At 43.6% G+C, this 17005-nt stretch overlaps 1 protein-coding gene across 1 annotated transcript in view; it reads left to right on the plus strand.

The window, feature by feature from the left end:
• The first annotated feature begins 611 nt into the window (after window positions 1-611).
• Window positions 612-17005, plus strand: part of tbl3 (transducin beta like 3) — a 76964-nt gene continuing 60570 nt past the window's right edge. Inside the window, exons 1-4 of the mRNA XM_073060731.1 lie at window positions 612-749; window positions 12520-12571; window positions 13489-13584; window positions 16579-16626. Coding sequence (XP_072916832.1) covers window positions 718-749; window positions 12520-12571; window positions 13489-13584; window positions 16579-16626 — 228 coding nt within the window. The 5' untranslated portion in view covers window positions 612-717. The remainder of the gene's footprint in view (window positions 750-12519; window positions 12572-13488; window positions 13585-16578; window positions 16627-17005) is intronic.

A 17005-nucleotide genomic window follows, 5' to 3' on the forward strand; every position in this document is an offset into this window, starting at 1 on the left:
CCATCGGTTGTTTGTCTGTCTTCTTGGTGCAGTTTTTCATTGATTCTATTATGTTTTGTATATGGTGACATGTATGTATGTACTATTATGATAATTTTACTTTGAACTTTGAATAGTGGCGCAGGCTCCAATGAGATAATATTTCCCTTGTTCCTACTTGTGCTGCCATGTTCAGAGGGATGTTCATATGAAGAGTCTAGACACGAAACGTCCACTTGTCTATTTGCCCCCACAAATGCTGAATGACCAGCTTGCTTCATGGGGCTGAGACAATGGCAATGCGGCGATCGAGTGCAATATTACTGGCAAACGTGTTGATACGAGTTTTGGCCCGAAACGTCGACTGTTAACTATTTTCCAAAGAGGCGGCCTGACCTGCTGAGTTCCTCCAGCATTTTGTATGTGTGGCGTGAATTTCCAGCATCTGCAGATTTTCTCGTGTTTGTTAAAACTAAACTCACCTGGCCAAAACAAAACCCCCCCACGGGAACAGTTTGAACCGGAGTTGGACGCTGACAGCGAGCGGACGGATGAACGCTTTACCGCCCTGTTGCTATGGGAACGAGGGACCGAAATAATGTGGACGCTGTTCGTGATGTCATCAGAGCGCACCGGAAGTCCCCGTTTGCTGGAAACGTGCTGCGAGGCAGCAGCCTGGTGGAGATCGCCTTGTTTTTTGCTGATGTGGTGTGAGCGTGAAGTGAAGGGGCCGAAACGATGGCTGCCGGTGGGGTGCAGTTCAAGACAAAGTGAGTGCCGCCAGCAAACCCTCCTCCCGCTTCCCCTGTTAAGAGATGAGTGCCGCTGCATGCTTTAAGTGGGTTTGCCATCAGCTTTTCTTCATCCGGTCATGAACGCTGCTCCCCTGTTACCCTGTTGCTGTAATCTTTCACTTTAAGGTCACTGAATTCAGGATCTCATAAATAAGCACTCATTATATTGGGTATTCATGGTTTCAGATGTCTTTGAAAACGACAAATAGTGCTGGAAGGAGCTCAGCCTGGTCAATCAGCAATTGAGCATCTATGAAGGGATACGTTTCTGGTCCAGGCCCTTCATGTATAACTTCATGTGTTTACATGAAGAGTATTAACGTGAGACGTTGACTATCCATTCCTACAGATGCTCCCTGGCGCGTTGAGATCAGAATCAGGTTTATTATCTGTCAGAAACGAGCCACGCTCCCGAATAATGGCTTCAAGACAAATTCAAGGAAACAAAGTTTATTAACAGGTCTGCAGAGCTGGGTGCCTTCAGAGAAGGGAACCCTGAACCTTACAGGGCAGCAGGTTTTATCCTTCTTCCTTACCACCCTTCCTCCCTGACTCGGGAGGTACACAGTGTTTTCCCATTCCATATTTGGAGTTGTTTTTTTACACATTTCTGTAAAACAATAGTCCATATCTCAGGACTTCAATGATTCCACAAACAGTTAATTTTGTCAAGACTTCTGCATTCATAATTAGATCACACTTGTTTACAGACTTTAACCCAGACATAATTAAATCACATTTGTCCCTAGACATAATTAAATCACATTTGTCCTTTGACTTTAACCCGGACCTGTCAGAAACGCACATCTTAATTTTGAATCTTACAATACCACCCTTTTTCTTTTTAAGATGTGCGTTTCAGCTAGCATTTCTCTCACTCCCAGGGGGCCCACCACCCTTTTTCTTTAATAGCATAAGTTTTAGCTCGTTTGTCCCATGATGGGGTATCGCTACTGCCTGGAGCTGGAATATACTGCGCCTGATCAGTGTTCGTATACAAGGAATCAAACACGGCAAAAGTAAGAGAATCATTAGACCCCCGCCTGCTACTAGGAGAGCGGTGCGCCACCATCTACCTCCCAGTAGCCCGTCTAGCCAACTCATGTTCCCCAGGGCTCTCCAGGTTTGTACTGGCACGTGGGCCAGTTTCCGAATTTTGTCGGATATTTTTAACACGGCCTTTCCACTGTCGTCTATCTTAAGGCAACAGTTTGTAAGATTGAACTTACCACATACCCCGCCTTCAGAGGCCAATAGGTAATCCACAGCCAGCCTGTTCTGGTATATTGCTGTTCACATCTGACTCTGCTGTTTTGCCAACAGCTCCAATGCCAGTGCCGTTTGATTGGTTATCACTTCCACCACCGCCTGCAGTCTAATAATTCGGTTTAACATGTAGACAGGAGTGCGATACCCCCACGACCCATCCTGGGCCCAGGTCGCTGGCCCATAGTATTCAATGATGCGAGCCGGTGGCCACTCATCACCCCACTCGCCCACCTTTATCTCCCGTGTTTCTCTCCTTAATGAATCAAACAGCTTAATTCCCAGCTTCCGGTCACCCTCCTGAGGCAGGAGGAAGAACTCCGGTCTTTCCTGGGACAGCTGAGACTTCTCATGGTCCCCCCCCCTGTCCCATGTATCCTTTATTATAGGCTTGGTAATAAGGTTTACTATTCTCCCAACATGTTTCTCTCTTGCTTAAATCATAGCATTGATCATTCACATGCGAGTGGGACACAAATGATCCTGGGAACACCCTCTGCCCCACTCGTACCACGGTTCTGCACTTGTCACATTTCCCTTCAATTTCCCCGACATATAGAATCAAATATATTACAGTCAATAATGTTACAGTCCACATAGAGTTCATTTTTGCTGCCTTTTTAGCCTCACCACCATCGGTTCTTCATCGGGAACACAGGTCCACTCAGTGCGGCTTTCGGGCTTCACCGGTCCTTTTACCCTGGATGCGTGTGTCCACCCTTTTTCTTTTGTCCGTACAGCCGCCTCTGTTGTTAGCAGGACCTGGAAAGGGCCTTCCCACTGTGGCTGTAACTTCTCCGGCTTCCAGGTCCTTACCAGAACCCAATCTCCAGGCACGATCTGATGTAAAGCAAAATCGAGCAGCGGAGTCTGGGCCAAGAGACCCTTTTTCCGCAGTTCTGCAAAGGAACGGGATAGTGCCAGTAAATAGTCCCTTACAAAGATATCACCTCCTTGTAGCGTGGGGTACCCTTCCACCTTATTCCAATACGGGAGTCCGAACAACATCTCATATGGGGATATTCCTATGTCCTTGCGGGGCGCTGTTCGTATTCTTAAAAGGGCAATAGGGAGACACTTAGTCCATGGTAGTTTGGTTTCTAACATCAACTTGGTCAGTTGTGCCTTTAGGGTGCTGTTCATTCGTTCTACTCTTCCCGCACTCTGGGGATGCCACGGGGTATGGTATTTCCATTGGATACTCAGTGCATCACAAATTAACTGGTGCGTCCTGGAGGCAAAGTGTGTCCCTCTGTCCGAGTCTATGGACCCCATGATCCCATATCTGGGAATTATGTTCTCAAGTAGTATTCGGGCTACCGTAGGCGCATCAGCTTTGGTAGTCGGGTATGCTTCCACCCAGTGGGTAAAGTGATCCACTATTACTAACAGGTACTTCCATCTCTGCACTGGGGGTAGCTCGGTAAAGTCGATTTGGACTCTATGGAACGGTCTCATGGCCAGTGGCTGGCCACCTTTTGGAGTAGATCGCATCACTTTCTTGTTTATCCGCTGGCATGTCGGACATCCAGTTACCTCTTGCTGGGCCAGTGTGTATATTCCTTTGCATACATAGTCCCTCAGAATTGTATCACACATGGCCTGTACTCCCCAGTGGGTTTGATGGTGCAACTGTTGGGAGGATGTTGCGGGTTACTTCCTTATTTAGTACCTGTCTCCCATCAGGGACCGTCCATTTACCATCAGTGTCTTTTCGGGCTCCTAGTTGGTTCATGCTATCAATCTCCATTCGAGTAAACACAGGTTGTTTAGTAAGTCCTTCCCTCACTGGTATCAAGGTCAGGAGCTGTATCGGTTCTTCAATTGCTGCTCGTTTGGCCTCCCCGTCTGCTAGACGGTTCCCCACCGCTTCAGGTGTTGACCCTTTTTGGTGTCCGGGTACATGTACTACTGCAATCTCAGTTGGTAAGGCCAGGGCTTCCAGTGTCATACTTATCATTTGTTCATGTGCCAGTCCCTTTCCCCTGGCCGTTATCAGTCCTCTTTCTTTCCATATCTTCCCAAAGGTATGTACTATCCCATAGGCGTACTTAGAGTCAGTGTATATGGTTCCGATTCTCTTCTCCAATATCCTCAGAGCCCTCTGGAGTGCGTATAGTTCGCACGACTGGGCCGACCAATTTCCCGGTAATCTCCCGGACTCCACTATTCTTTCCGTTTCTCCGTCGATGATGGCATATCCGCTATGCCGTATCCCATCAATACATCAAGACGATCCATCTATATATAGCTCTTGCCCTTCTCCCAGAGGAGCTTCCTGTAAGTCTTCCCGACTTTTCGTTTGCAAGTCCAGAAGTTCAATGCAGTCATGCTCTGACTCCTCTTCCTCCAGTCCTCCATATAGGAACTGGGCTGGGTTGCAACTGGAATCTTTTGCGAAGTTCAGGTCTTCTCCGGTCATCAGGAGAGTCTCGTACTTTAAAATGCGAGAGTCAGTCAGCCACCGGTGTGCCTTCTGGGCCAGTAAGGTGCTGACCGAGTGTGGAGAATGCACTGTGATCTTCCCTCCAAAGGTTAGTTTCCGGGCTTCCTCTACCAATACCGCTGTCGCTGCCACTGCTTGGATACAGGTGGGCCATCCACGCGATACCGGGTCTAACATTTTTGACAGGAAGGCCACGGGTTGCCGCTTTCCTCCTTTTAGTTGGGTGAGTACCCCTTGGGCCATTCCTTTGGCATTGCTGACATACAGTTGGAATGGTTTTTCCAGGGCTGGTAAGGCTAACACCGGAGCACGGATCAATTGCCCCTTAATGTGGTTGAACTTTTGTTCTTCCTCCTTAGTCCATTTTACCGCTTGCTCATCCTGTCCCAGCTTATCGTACAGAAATTTCACCAGGGGAGTATAATTCTCAATCCAGATTCGACAATACCCCACTAACCCCAGGAACTGTCGTATCTCCTTCTTGGTACGTGGTAGTGACATTCCCGTTATTCCAGCTATCCTTTCTGGGGTAATGCATCGCTGTCCTTTACTGACCCAGTGTCCCAGATACCTTACTTCCTTTTCTACAAATTGCAACTTTTTCTTTGAGACCCGCAGCCCCTGCTTCCCCAGGAAGTTCAGTAGTCTGATGGTGTCTTCCTGCACCCCTTCCTGTGTTGGCCCGGATAGTAATAGATCATCCACATACTGTAGCAGTTGGCTCTCTGGAGCACATTGGAATTCCGCTAGTACTTGCTCCAAGACCTGCCCAAGTAGGTTAGGTGATTCGGTGAACCCCTGTGGCAGGACCGTCCACCGGAGTTGTCTTTTCCGCCCCGTCGTAGGATTTTCCCATTCGAACGCAAACATGTCACGACTGCTCTCTTCTAGCGGGCAACTCCAGAAGGCATCTTTTAGATCTATTACACTGAACCATTCATGGTCAGGGGAGATCTTACTCATCAGTGTGTAAGGGTTGGGCACTACCGGGTATCGGGTCTGGACAACTGCATTTAGACCCCGCAGGTCTCGTACCATCCGATAAGTCCCATCTGGCTTGCGCACCGGGAGTATTGGTGTATTATACGGTGACATACATTCCTCCAGTAGTCCGTCAGCGATCAGTCCTTCATCACTGGCTGCAGCCCTTTTCTTCCTTCCATTGAAATAGGGTACTGTTTTCTCTGTACTGGCGAACTGTTAGGTAATAGTGAGATTTGCAAGGGGGGACGTTCAAACACCCCCGGTTCCCTTCCTGGTACCATACCTCCGGGCTTATTTTCCTATCGTCTTCTTCCCTGAGGGCAAACAGCTGTACCATTATCTTCCCGTTCCTGGGCACAGTCCCGATGCCTAGCCTGACTTGCAGATCCCGCCCGAGCAGGTTGAATCTCGCAGAGGGTAACAAAAGTAGGTCCTGTCCCGTTACCCTATCCTCATGTTCAATTTTCACGTTTTCTATAACAGGTACTTGTATTATTTTGCCTCCAATACCGGATACTCCCATTACCTTTGTTCCGGTTCGGGCGCCGGGAGGTATCTGGATTACGCTAGATCTTTCGGCACCCGAATCTACCATAAAGGTTGTATCTGACCCTTGGGGACCTACTTTTAAATTTACCAGGGGTTCCTGCCGATAATTCATCCCCAAGGGGTGGAACCCCCGACCTCCCTAGTCTTCATCTTCCATCATAGCTTACGAGCGCACTTCCCGTCGGTATCTGGGGCACTCGCGCCTGAAGTGTCCTTCTTCGTTGCAGCTTAAAGCCTTCCTTAGCCCTCCTCCTTGCTCCTGGCTACTACCTCGATCCAACCATGGTCCCCGTCTCTCTCTCTACTATCTGCGGTTACTTGTCGCACTGTCTGGACCATTATCCTTGCCGTCTTCTGCTTCTCTTCATCCCTTCTTACAAACACTTTCTGTGCCTCCCTAAGTAGTTCACTTAAGGGTTTAGTATTCCAATCTTCTAGCTTTTCCAGTTTTTTTTTCTGGCCATGCTTTCGATACAAATTCAACACGAATCAGCTGTTGGCCAACCTCCGTCTCAGGGTCTTCGATTTGCGGAGCGGTAGGGGGCACATATGGGGCGGCAGGTGGTCGAGCACCTCCCATGTATTCTTTTTCTGTCCCGCTTCATTTATCGTTTTCAATTTATAACTATTTGTCGTTGGTAACCAGCATAGGGCATAATCACTTTCTTCGGGTTTAACGTTAGGTTTTGAATTCACGTACAGATTAAGGGCTTGTTGTACCCAATCCTCGCTAGACCCGAACTTAGGCCATCACACAGCCGACCCTTGGATCGGCTGGCGGGACCAGAATTCACAGTACTGTATCATTTTTTCTTTGACTTCCCTTTTCGCCTCCCATAATCCCAATTTTCTAACATCCGTCCCAACGGACTATCAGGGGGTACCCCGGGGTATTTTTCATCATTGGCGCCTGGATTTCCTTTACCCTTTTCTCTCTTAGACCCCTTATTCCCCATCTCGAGGACTTGCTCGGTTCCAATCCACCCGCAGGCACCCCGTAATTCCACAATTCTCGTGCACTACGTCTCTGCAGGAATTTAATTTGAATGTGACCCACCTAGCTCGGTCACTCCTGTCCAATTCCGGAACCTGTATTACCGCGATCGCCCAGGAATTCACCTGCAGGCACCCCGCAGTTCCACGATTCTCGTGTACTACGTCTCTACAGGAGAAATCACCTGCAGGAACCCCGCAGTTCCACGATTCTCATGTACTACGTCTCTACAGGAGAAATCACCTGCAGGAACCCCGCAGTTCCACGATTCTCATGTACTACGTCTCTACAGGAGAAATCACCTGCAGGAACCCCGCAGTTCCACAATTCTTGTGTACTACGTCTCTACAGGAATTCAATTTCTTACCTGGGTCCTGTGCACAGAAATTACTCGATCGCTCACTGTCTCAACTGCCTTGACAACCCCTCTTTGTTTCCTTGAGTCCGCCGGATATCACTCGCTCAAGCCGCGCGGGGCGACGAGCAAGGAATCAGGGACTGCCGAACTCAGCAGGGTGCACCTTCTCCGATGTCCTTCCTTGCCCCCCTCACGGCTGGAGTGTGGATCCCGGACGAGCCCCCAAGTTGTCAGAAACGAGCCACGCTCCCGAATAATGGCTTCAAGACAAATTCAAGGAAACAAAGTTTATTAACAGGTCTGCAGAGCTGGGTGCCTTCAGAGAAGGGAACCCTGAACCTTACAGGGCAGCAGGTTTTATCCTTCTTCCTTACCACCCTTCCTCCCTGACTCGGGAGGTACACAGTGTTTTCCCATTCCATATTTGGAGTTGTTTTTTTTACACATTTCTGTAAAACAATAGTCCATATCTCAGGACTTCAATGATTCCACAAACAGTTAATTTTGTCAAGGCTTCTGCATTCATAATTAGATCACACTTGTTTACAGACTTTAACCCAGACATAATTAAATCACATTTGTCCCTAAACATAATTAAATCATATTTGTCCCTAGACATAATTAAATCACATTTGTCCTTTGACTTTAACCCGGACCTGTCAGAAACGCACATCTTAATTTTGAGTCTTACATTATCACCAGCATGTGTCGTGAAAATTGTTAACTTAGCAGCAGCAGTTCAATGCAATACATAATGTAGAAGAAAATAACAAAAGAAAATAATAATAAATAAATCAACTACAGTATACGTATATTGAATAGATTAAAATTGTGCAAAACAAATAATATATATTTAAAAAGTGTTCAAGGGTTCAATGTCCATTTAGGAATCGGATGGCAGAGGGGCTGTTCCTGAATCACTGAGTGTGTGCCTTCATGTTTCTGTACCTCCTACCTGATGGTAACAGTGAGAAATGGGCATGCCCTGGGTGTTTGAGGTCCTTAATAATGGACGCTGCCTTTCTGAGACACCACTCCTTGAAGATGTCCTGGGTGCTTTGTAGGCTAGTACCCAAGGTGGAGCCAACTGAATTTACAACACTCTGCAGTTTCTTTTGGTCCTGTCCAGTAGCACCCCGCCCCCCCCATACCAGACAGTGATGCAGCCTGTCAGAATGCTCTCCACGGTACATCTATAGAAGTTTTTGAGTGTATTTGTTGTCATACCAAATCTCTTCCCACTCCTAATAAGGTATAGCCACTGCCTTGCCTTCTTTGTAACTGCATTGATTATGTTGTGACTAGGTTAGATCCTCAGAGATCTTGACACCTAGGAACTTGAAACTGCTCACTCTCCCCACTTCTGATCACTCTATGAGGATTGGTATGTGTTCCTTTGTCTTACCCTTCCTGAAGCCCACAATCAGCTCTTTCATCTTACTGACGTTGAGTGCCAGGTTGTTGTTGTGACCTCACTCTACTAGTTGGCATATCTCGCTCCTGTACACCCTGTTGTCACCACCTGAGATTCTACCAACAATGGATGTATCATCAGCAAATTTATAGATGGTATTTGAGCTGTGCCTAGTCACACTGCCATGGGTATAGAGAGAGCAGAGCAGTGGGCTAAGCACACACCAGTGAGGTGCGCCAGTGTTAATCGTCAGCGTGGAGGAGATATTATCACTAATCCACACAGATTGTGGTCCTCCTTTTAGGAAGTCGAGGATCCAATTGCAGAGGGAGGTACAGAGGCCCAGGCTCTGCAATTTCTCAGGATTGTGAGGATGATGGTATTTCTTCAGCAGCTCTTTTTTTTTTGCTGTGGAAAAGCATTTTGTCCAGTTCAAGTGACAGAGGCTTAATTTATATAACAACACAAAATACAGAAAAGAATTATGATTGATGACAAGTATGTATTCACCATGTGGCTGGTCAAGGCATTTTGGGTTCCAGCAAAAGTAGAGCTGTGCACATGCTAGTAGCTTTATTCTGCAATTTCTTCACCAGAGTATGGGAGAAGTTACTCTCCTCTCAGTACTTAATTTGAAACTGGATTGGTATAGGTGCAAAAACCAAGTAACCATATAACAATTACAGCATGAAAACAGGCCATCTCGGCCCTTCTAGTCCGTGCCGAACGCTTACTCTCACCTAGTCCCACCGACCTGACTCTCCATTCCTTTCCTGTCCATATACCTATCCAATTTTCTTTTAAATGACAATACCGAACCTGCCTCTACCACTTCTACTGGAAGCTCGTTCCACACAGCTACCACTCTCTGAGTAAAGAAATTCCCCCTCATGTTACCCTTAAACTTTTGCCCCCTAACTCTCAACTCATGTCCTCTTGTTTGAATCTCCCCTACTCTTAATGGAAAAAGCCTATCCATGTCAACTCTATCTATCCCCCTCATAATTTTAAATACCTCTATCAAGTCCCCCCTCAACCTTCTACGCTCCAAAGAATAAAGACCTAACTTGTTCAACCTTTCTCTGTAACTTAGGTGCTGAAACCCAGGTAACATTCTAGTGAATCTCCTCTGTACTCTCTCTATTTTGTTGACATCTTTCCTATAACTCGGTGACCAAAAAACAGGTTGATGTGACACGACTCTACTGAGTCAAACTGGATTTATACTTGTACTATTGTAAATACTGAATTAGTGTTTTTATTCATTTTGGAGATCAATTATTGCTGGCAAGGCCATCCGTAATTGTCTTTGAGGATGGTGGTAAGCTGCTATTTTGAATAGCTGCATTCCTGATTAAGATACTCCCACAGTGTTATTAGTAGGAAGTTCCACCATACAGAAACATGAGACTATAGATGCTGGAATCAAGAGAAATTATACAAATGATAGGAAAAATTAAGCAGGTTGAGCAGCATCCGTAAGGCAAAGGAATTGTCAATGTTTTGCATTAAGACCCAGTATTATAAAGTATTAACAATATACAATGGATTCTGGTTATTTGGCCAATTAAGTAGCTGTTCCAATTAGCCAGAATTTCATGGAAATGGTAAAAAATGTATTAAAAAAAAAGACAACTGAGTAACAAATTATGCATTTAAATGAAATACAGAACAAGTTAGAACACTACCAAAACTACTACAGTACTATAAAACTGTATTAGTTCCAGATAGTTATCAATAGAATTCATCCAGTGTTCACTGCCATGTAAATTAGCAAAATCAGCGCAGACACCTAGTGTAGATAATGGACTGCCGTCATACAATGTTTTTGAATATTGCATCCTCCACATCTTCACTTTCATTGTATTATTCAAGATTGTTGTTGATACCTTCAAATTCTTTGTATTTTCTTACTTAAAGTAGTGAAATACTTTTTTTTACTTCTGTGCATTTCTGGCATCTCCAAGCTTGAATGATTGAAATTGCAGTGAGCAAAATGGTTTTAAATTCTCTCACTGCTAATTTCTTGCCAACTATCAGTATTTAAAGATCCCTGCGACTTTTCAACACACAACACATGCAACTGACGCTACTTAAAAACTTCACTCTAAGCACGGTGCAGTGACTAATGGCCACACAAGTGCACACTAGATGCTAGTTAGAAACTGTGCAGCAATAATCTGTCCCAGTTAAGCAGCATCATGTCCCAAATAAAAGAAGGGAATGTTAGTTTTTGTTCTTTAAGAGTTATCCCAAATAAGCATTTGTTCCAATTAACCAGAATACTCTGTATTTCAAAGTCAATTTTTTAATGGAAAAAATTATTCAAATAACTACAATATATTATGCAATATTTAGACTTCATAAAATACACTACTTCCAGTTTCCAATTAAGTTCAAGCTATCACTATCTACAACACACTTGAGCCCCTGAGGAGCTCATGTCGTGTGTGACTTGGAAGGGAGCCTGCAGGTGGTTCTCCTATACACCTGGTATCCTTATCTTTGGTGGCAAAGGTTGTAGATTTTGGAGGATCTGTTGTGGATAAATGCAATGTATTCTGTAGATGGTACGCATTGCTCTCAATGCTGATGGAGAAAATGAATGTTTATCGGTGCTGATCAACCAGGCTGCTTAGTCCTGCAGGTGTTGAACTTGAGAATTGTCGATGCTGTAGTCATCCAGCCAAATGGAGGGTATTCCATGACATTCCCAACTTGTGCCTTGGGTAGTCTGGAGAACAGTTGCTTGCTACAGGACATCCAGCCTCTCAGCTCTTGTAGCCATTGTATTTATAGGGCTGGTCCAGCTGAGTTTCTGCAAAAAATAATCTTAAATGAGTTATTAAGTGTTATGTGATCTTAGTTGTGACACTATACAAGATTAATTGGATCATGGAGTAGCGAGGAAATCATTAAAACTGGATTGGTTTTATGCATTACTGAGGACTTTGGGTGCCTTACTGCTCGTAAGTGGAATTATATGTTGCTGTGAGTCCATGGCTGGAGGTCTTTGCAGAGAAGTGAGGGATAGGCAGGTAGCAAGCAATGAATTAAACTGAGGGGTGGGTATAGCAGCCAATCATTGCCGACAGAGCGTAGCAGCCTATTCTAACAAACCGCAGCTGGTGACCCCCACGGATTATTATTCCTGTATGATGTGTCCCGCAATTTTCCAGTAATGATGTTCCACAAAGTCGAAGAAACATATTTGATCCTTTATTAGCAACTAGCAAGACATACAATCTTGAAGCCATGCCATTAAGCGGTCAACAAAAGATGTGACATCCATCGGTCTCCAGTTCCAAGCTGCCCAGAACAAAGTACAAATACATAGCTTGTTCCCTATGTATTTACCGTACCCCCACGCACGTGACTAGTTACCATAATACAAATAATAAATGCCGAACAGGGAATACAGTGCAGATAGAGATCTGATGTATGGCTCATATAGTGAGAATGCTGTAATTATATCTTGTGTCCCTCAAAGTTGTGGATCCTCCACTGATAGGTGAAATGGTATTGATCTACTTAATAAATGACAGGTCTGGTCATCAGAAAGCCCATCCAGGACTGTGCATGGGTATTCCTGCTACTTGTTCATCCAGTAATGATGCATTACTGGACGAACAAGTGATAATTGTTTAGTTTATTTCCAGCCCTATTTAGTTTTTTAAAATCGTTTTAAATTCTTTTCTTGATTACTGTGTAATTCAATATTTGCATCTCTTCCAGCTATGCTATTTCCAGCAAAATTGAGCCATTTTACAAAGGAGGAAAAGTACAGGTATTTTTCAGTTTGATGAAATTTTGATTTGTGCTTTAATATTTGTAGTTACCAACTGATTCTCTTTTCTTCGTCTTTTGTCTTTTTCCCCAATGTTTGCTCACTTAACAGAATGGAATTGGAGCATATATTCTGTTTATTTTTGTAATGCAAACAGAACACCTTTCATTAAAAGTGAAATACTACAGATGCTAACTTTCTAAAATTAAAAAAAAATTGCTGTACATAATCAGGCAGCTGCTGTGTGGAGAGAGACAATTCACTTTGTTTCATGTCATTGGTCAGCATTCGAAGTTTGAGTTAAACTGCAGATGCTGGATAACCAAAACAAAACCAGAATTCTGTAAGTGCTCACCATGTCCAGCAGCATTTAGTTGGCATCAAAGGTCAAGAACCAGTTCTATTAAAACATCTTTGGCCCCAAATATTGACCCTGTATCTTTTTTCATTGATATTGCATCATTTGCTGAGTACTTCCAGAATTCTGTTTTTTTTTTCCATATTAGAGCTTCTACAAATGCAAGAAGTTTCATCAAAACAACCATTTTATGGTGAATAAACTCTTCTCGGGCTTCCAGCTGGGTACAAGTATCGATTATAACCGACGTTTCGATGACAAATTTTGCTATCTTCATCCCTGATTATGAAGACAAACTCTGGCATCTTTATCAGGGATGAAGATGGCAGAAAATGTCATTGAAATGTCGGTTATAATTGATGCCTGTACCTAGCTGGAAGCCAGAGAAGAGTTTATTTCTTTCGTACACTGAGAAAGTGCTAGATCTCTTCTCACAAATTTTATGGGTTATTTTGCTATACTTTAATCTCCTGTTCTCCATTGGAAAAAATTTGAAATTTTTTAAAATGAGTTTTGCCATGTTCTTAAAAAAATGCTATTCTTGTCTCTTCCAATATAGATGAATAAACATGGAACATATATGTTCTGCTCATGTGGAACTAAGATCAATATCTTAGACGTTGCAACAGGAAAGATCTCAAAGAGCATTGAACAGGTAGGGAATAACTGACGGGGTGCTGGACTATTCATGTTTTAGTATGAATGCTCATACCCGTTGCTTCTGGGAATCTATTACTGCAAAACAAGACACAGTCTGCATGAGAAACTTTGCCTCCATGTCATCAGAGGACCTAGTATTGTACACTTGTCTCCACCCCTGAACATATGCTTGACCACGAGTGCCCTAAAGACATTGATGTGCCAGCATGTCCTCTGCGCATTTGAGGAAAATAACCAAAATAAATGCTGCTGGCCATTGTTGGTGCAATGTTCCCTCAATCTGCTACTAACAAGCCAATATGTCCAGTAGCAGGCCATGATTCCCAGCATTGAAGTCCAGTGGTTAAACTTTTAACATTTGCCCAATAGAGGCACAAAGGATATTATTCAAAATGCACTCGAAACTTACTTAGGGACAGGGAGTTATAAATCCTCACTGTTACATTCATTTCTTTGGCTCGTGATAACTCAAAAAGTAGAAGTGGAGCATTTGAGATGATGTTGAGAGATTAGAGTCTGTGTGTTAGGACCATGTGGAAGCTCTGCATAAACCATGGAAGGAGCACATCACCTTCTAAACTACCCACCCCAGCACCTCCTGTCCTGTCTGGAGCAGTTTCTAAGTCTCATACTGCATTGAAACACAGATTGAACAGTAAAAGATGCAGATGGTGGAAATCTGAAATGAAAGCAAAGAACACAGGACATACCTAGCAGGCTAAGCAATATATTTGAGGTGAGTTACTATTTCACATTGATGACCCTTCATCAGAACCAGAAGTAGCTCATGTTCTATTTCAAGGTTGTACTCATAGTTCAGTTCACAAAAATTGAACCTGGTGTCCAAGCTCCAGCTTTGAGTGTAAAAGTCAAAGTCTGCTGTTTTTGAGACCTCTCTAAAGTCCTTCAGTCGCTGCTTTAGCCATCATCTGATGTGATTGTCAATTTAAGAGTAGCTGGTAGCCACTGAATGATTTATAACCATCTTGAATCCTTCACTATTTTGTTTTAGAGCCTGTCTTCAATGTGGAAGAGTATTGTTAGTATTTCTGTTACATGTGTTAATTTAACATATTTTGTATTTATTTTGTTAATGAATATTTAAAAAATAGCAATAGGTTGGGCAATGGGTCAGATTGTGTATGATTTGCCCCATTGATTTGGAGGCCTCCACTATCTAGCCTTCTGCAAGACATACTGGCCAGGGTACCGGGAGGTCCCATCTTCAGCATCACACCTTTGTCCTGTAACAACTCTCCAAGGTGTCTGCTTTGCTTTTGTTGATTCAAATTGATGGATATTATGATCTCAAAGTACTTAAGTATAAATTTTCTATTTTAGATACAAATAAATTTAGGCCAAAGCCCTACTGCTCTGCCTCAGATCACTCTGTCGATGACCACTCCGCTATGCAGTGTCACCCTTTTATCCCTGAACCTTCCCTGCTATCTATCTCAGGATTTGTGCTCCGGTTATAGCCGCTGATAGGCCACGTACGATGGACAAACACTCCTGAGGCTCCCTTTTTAAATAACCGCCACCGACCTGCAAGAAATCCCTCTTGGTAAAGCTCTGTTGATGCTGCTGATAGGCCACGTGCAGAATGGGTTAAGAGGAACAATAAATCAGCTATGATGGAATGGTCAAACAGACTCATTGGGCTGAACAGCCTCATTCTGCTCCTGTGTATTATGGTTTTCATGCTGGCTGGTTACAGAACAAGTCAGGCCCCTTGTCTTAGTGTGTTTGGGAACTACTGCTGGACTTCAGATCCTTGCACATTTCAGGCTTCCATGATACAATGTACTGACTCACAAAACCTTAAGGAAATTATGTTAGGACTCTAGTTGAAGAAGGAAATTGGTAAACTTGTAGGTATTTTACTTCTGGAATACTTGGCGTTGTTAATTGGTTTCTATCTAAAATGTTTGAAGAAGATGGCGCCCGAGATCAATGCGACCAAAGGCGACATCCAGCAGACAGTTCACAAAACTATTTTGTTTACTACTACTTTCAGATATGATTCTGCTGCTGTTGGAATCTGGGATTTATGTTTTGATGGTGTGTTTTTGGGCCGATTGAGCAATCTGGGGCTTCGCGCTCTCTGAGGGAATTGGGTGAGGTTTCAAGTAGAGTGAGTGATCTGGAGCCCCAAAAGCCTAGACACTCGATTTCTCCCTGATTAAAGTATCAAGCAATATTCAGATCAATGTGGACAAGAGCAGAAGGCAAACAGATGTTCAGCGCAGTCTGCCTGTATTTGACTGGTCTCTCTCTCTCCCTTCCGTGCACTGCTCCCGAAGGAAGTTGCTTGTGTTTGACCAGTCTCTCTTTCTCCTTCTCGCTCAATGTTGCCGGCGTCTTGGGTCTTGGGCAAGTTTTAATTGACATGGATTGTGAATTGGACTCCATAGTTCATGTTATGTGCTTCTGGCTACTCTCTTTAATTGTTTTGTGCAATTTGATAGGGGCGGACTGGCTGTGCGGTCTGCAGCCAACAAACGACACAGCACTAAATCGAACTGAACTAACTGAACATTCCTAGACTGTTCCAATGACTGTAGGTTGATGTTTTATATTCTGTATTTTTCACTTGCTTTCTGCTGTTTGCACGATTTGTTCTTTGCACGTTGCATGTTAATTTTTTTTTGAGCAGGTTCCATAATGTTTCTTTGTTTTGTGGCTGTCTGTGAGAAGACAAATCTCAGGGTTATATACTGCATACATACTTTTTCGATAAATGCACTTTGAATCTTTGAAAGTACTATTTATTCTGTTAGAGGGTAACAGTTGTGGAGTATTATACAAAGCTGGTCATCACTTTAATCAAAGGGACATAAAGGCTCATAATATACCTCCTTATAAATTGTGTTGGTGGCAAAATAGTTTACAATTACTTTGTAGTATTTTTATGTTGCAGGGTATCTTTAGCTAGTCTCATGAGTGTATATTGCTTTGAATTGTCTCAATATTCTCATTTTCCTTGCAGGAGGATCAGGAAGATATTACCTGCTTCAGCGTAAGCCCTGATGATGAGGTATTTATTGAAACTGAAATGCTTTACACACTTTCAAACTATAATTTAGGAATAAATGTATGATTATGCTAGTTCTGATATTTTGCTGTGCTAGCCTGCATTGGTGTACTGTGGTAACAGCAATTATGGTAATAGACTAAGTTTCCGGAGGTACTGAGAATGAATCTGAGCTTGGGCTTTGGGGTTCTAACATTTAACTGTTGTTCATTCTTTGGGGCACTCCTCTGTTTTCATGGATGGTTGTGAAGAAAAAGCATTTCAGGATGTATATTGTATACATTTCTCTGACATTAAATTGTACCTTTGAAACCTTTGAATCCTACTTGAACTGAAGGATTTGAAATATAAAGCTTCTACATAAAGCTAACTAATTCAAGAA

This window comes from Hemitrygon akajei, chromosome 11 (genome assembly GCF_048418815.1).
Source record: "Hemitrygon akajei chromosome 11, sHemAka1.3, whole genome shotgun sequence".
NCBI lineage: Eukaryota > Metazoa > Chordata > Chondrichthyes > Myliobatiformes > Dasyatidae > Hemitrygon > Hemitrygon akajei.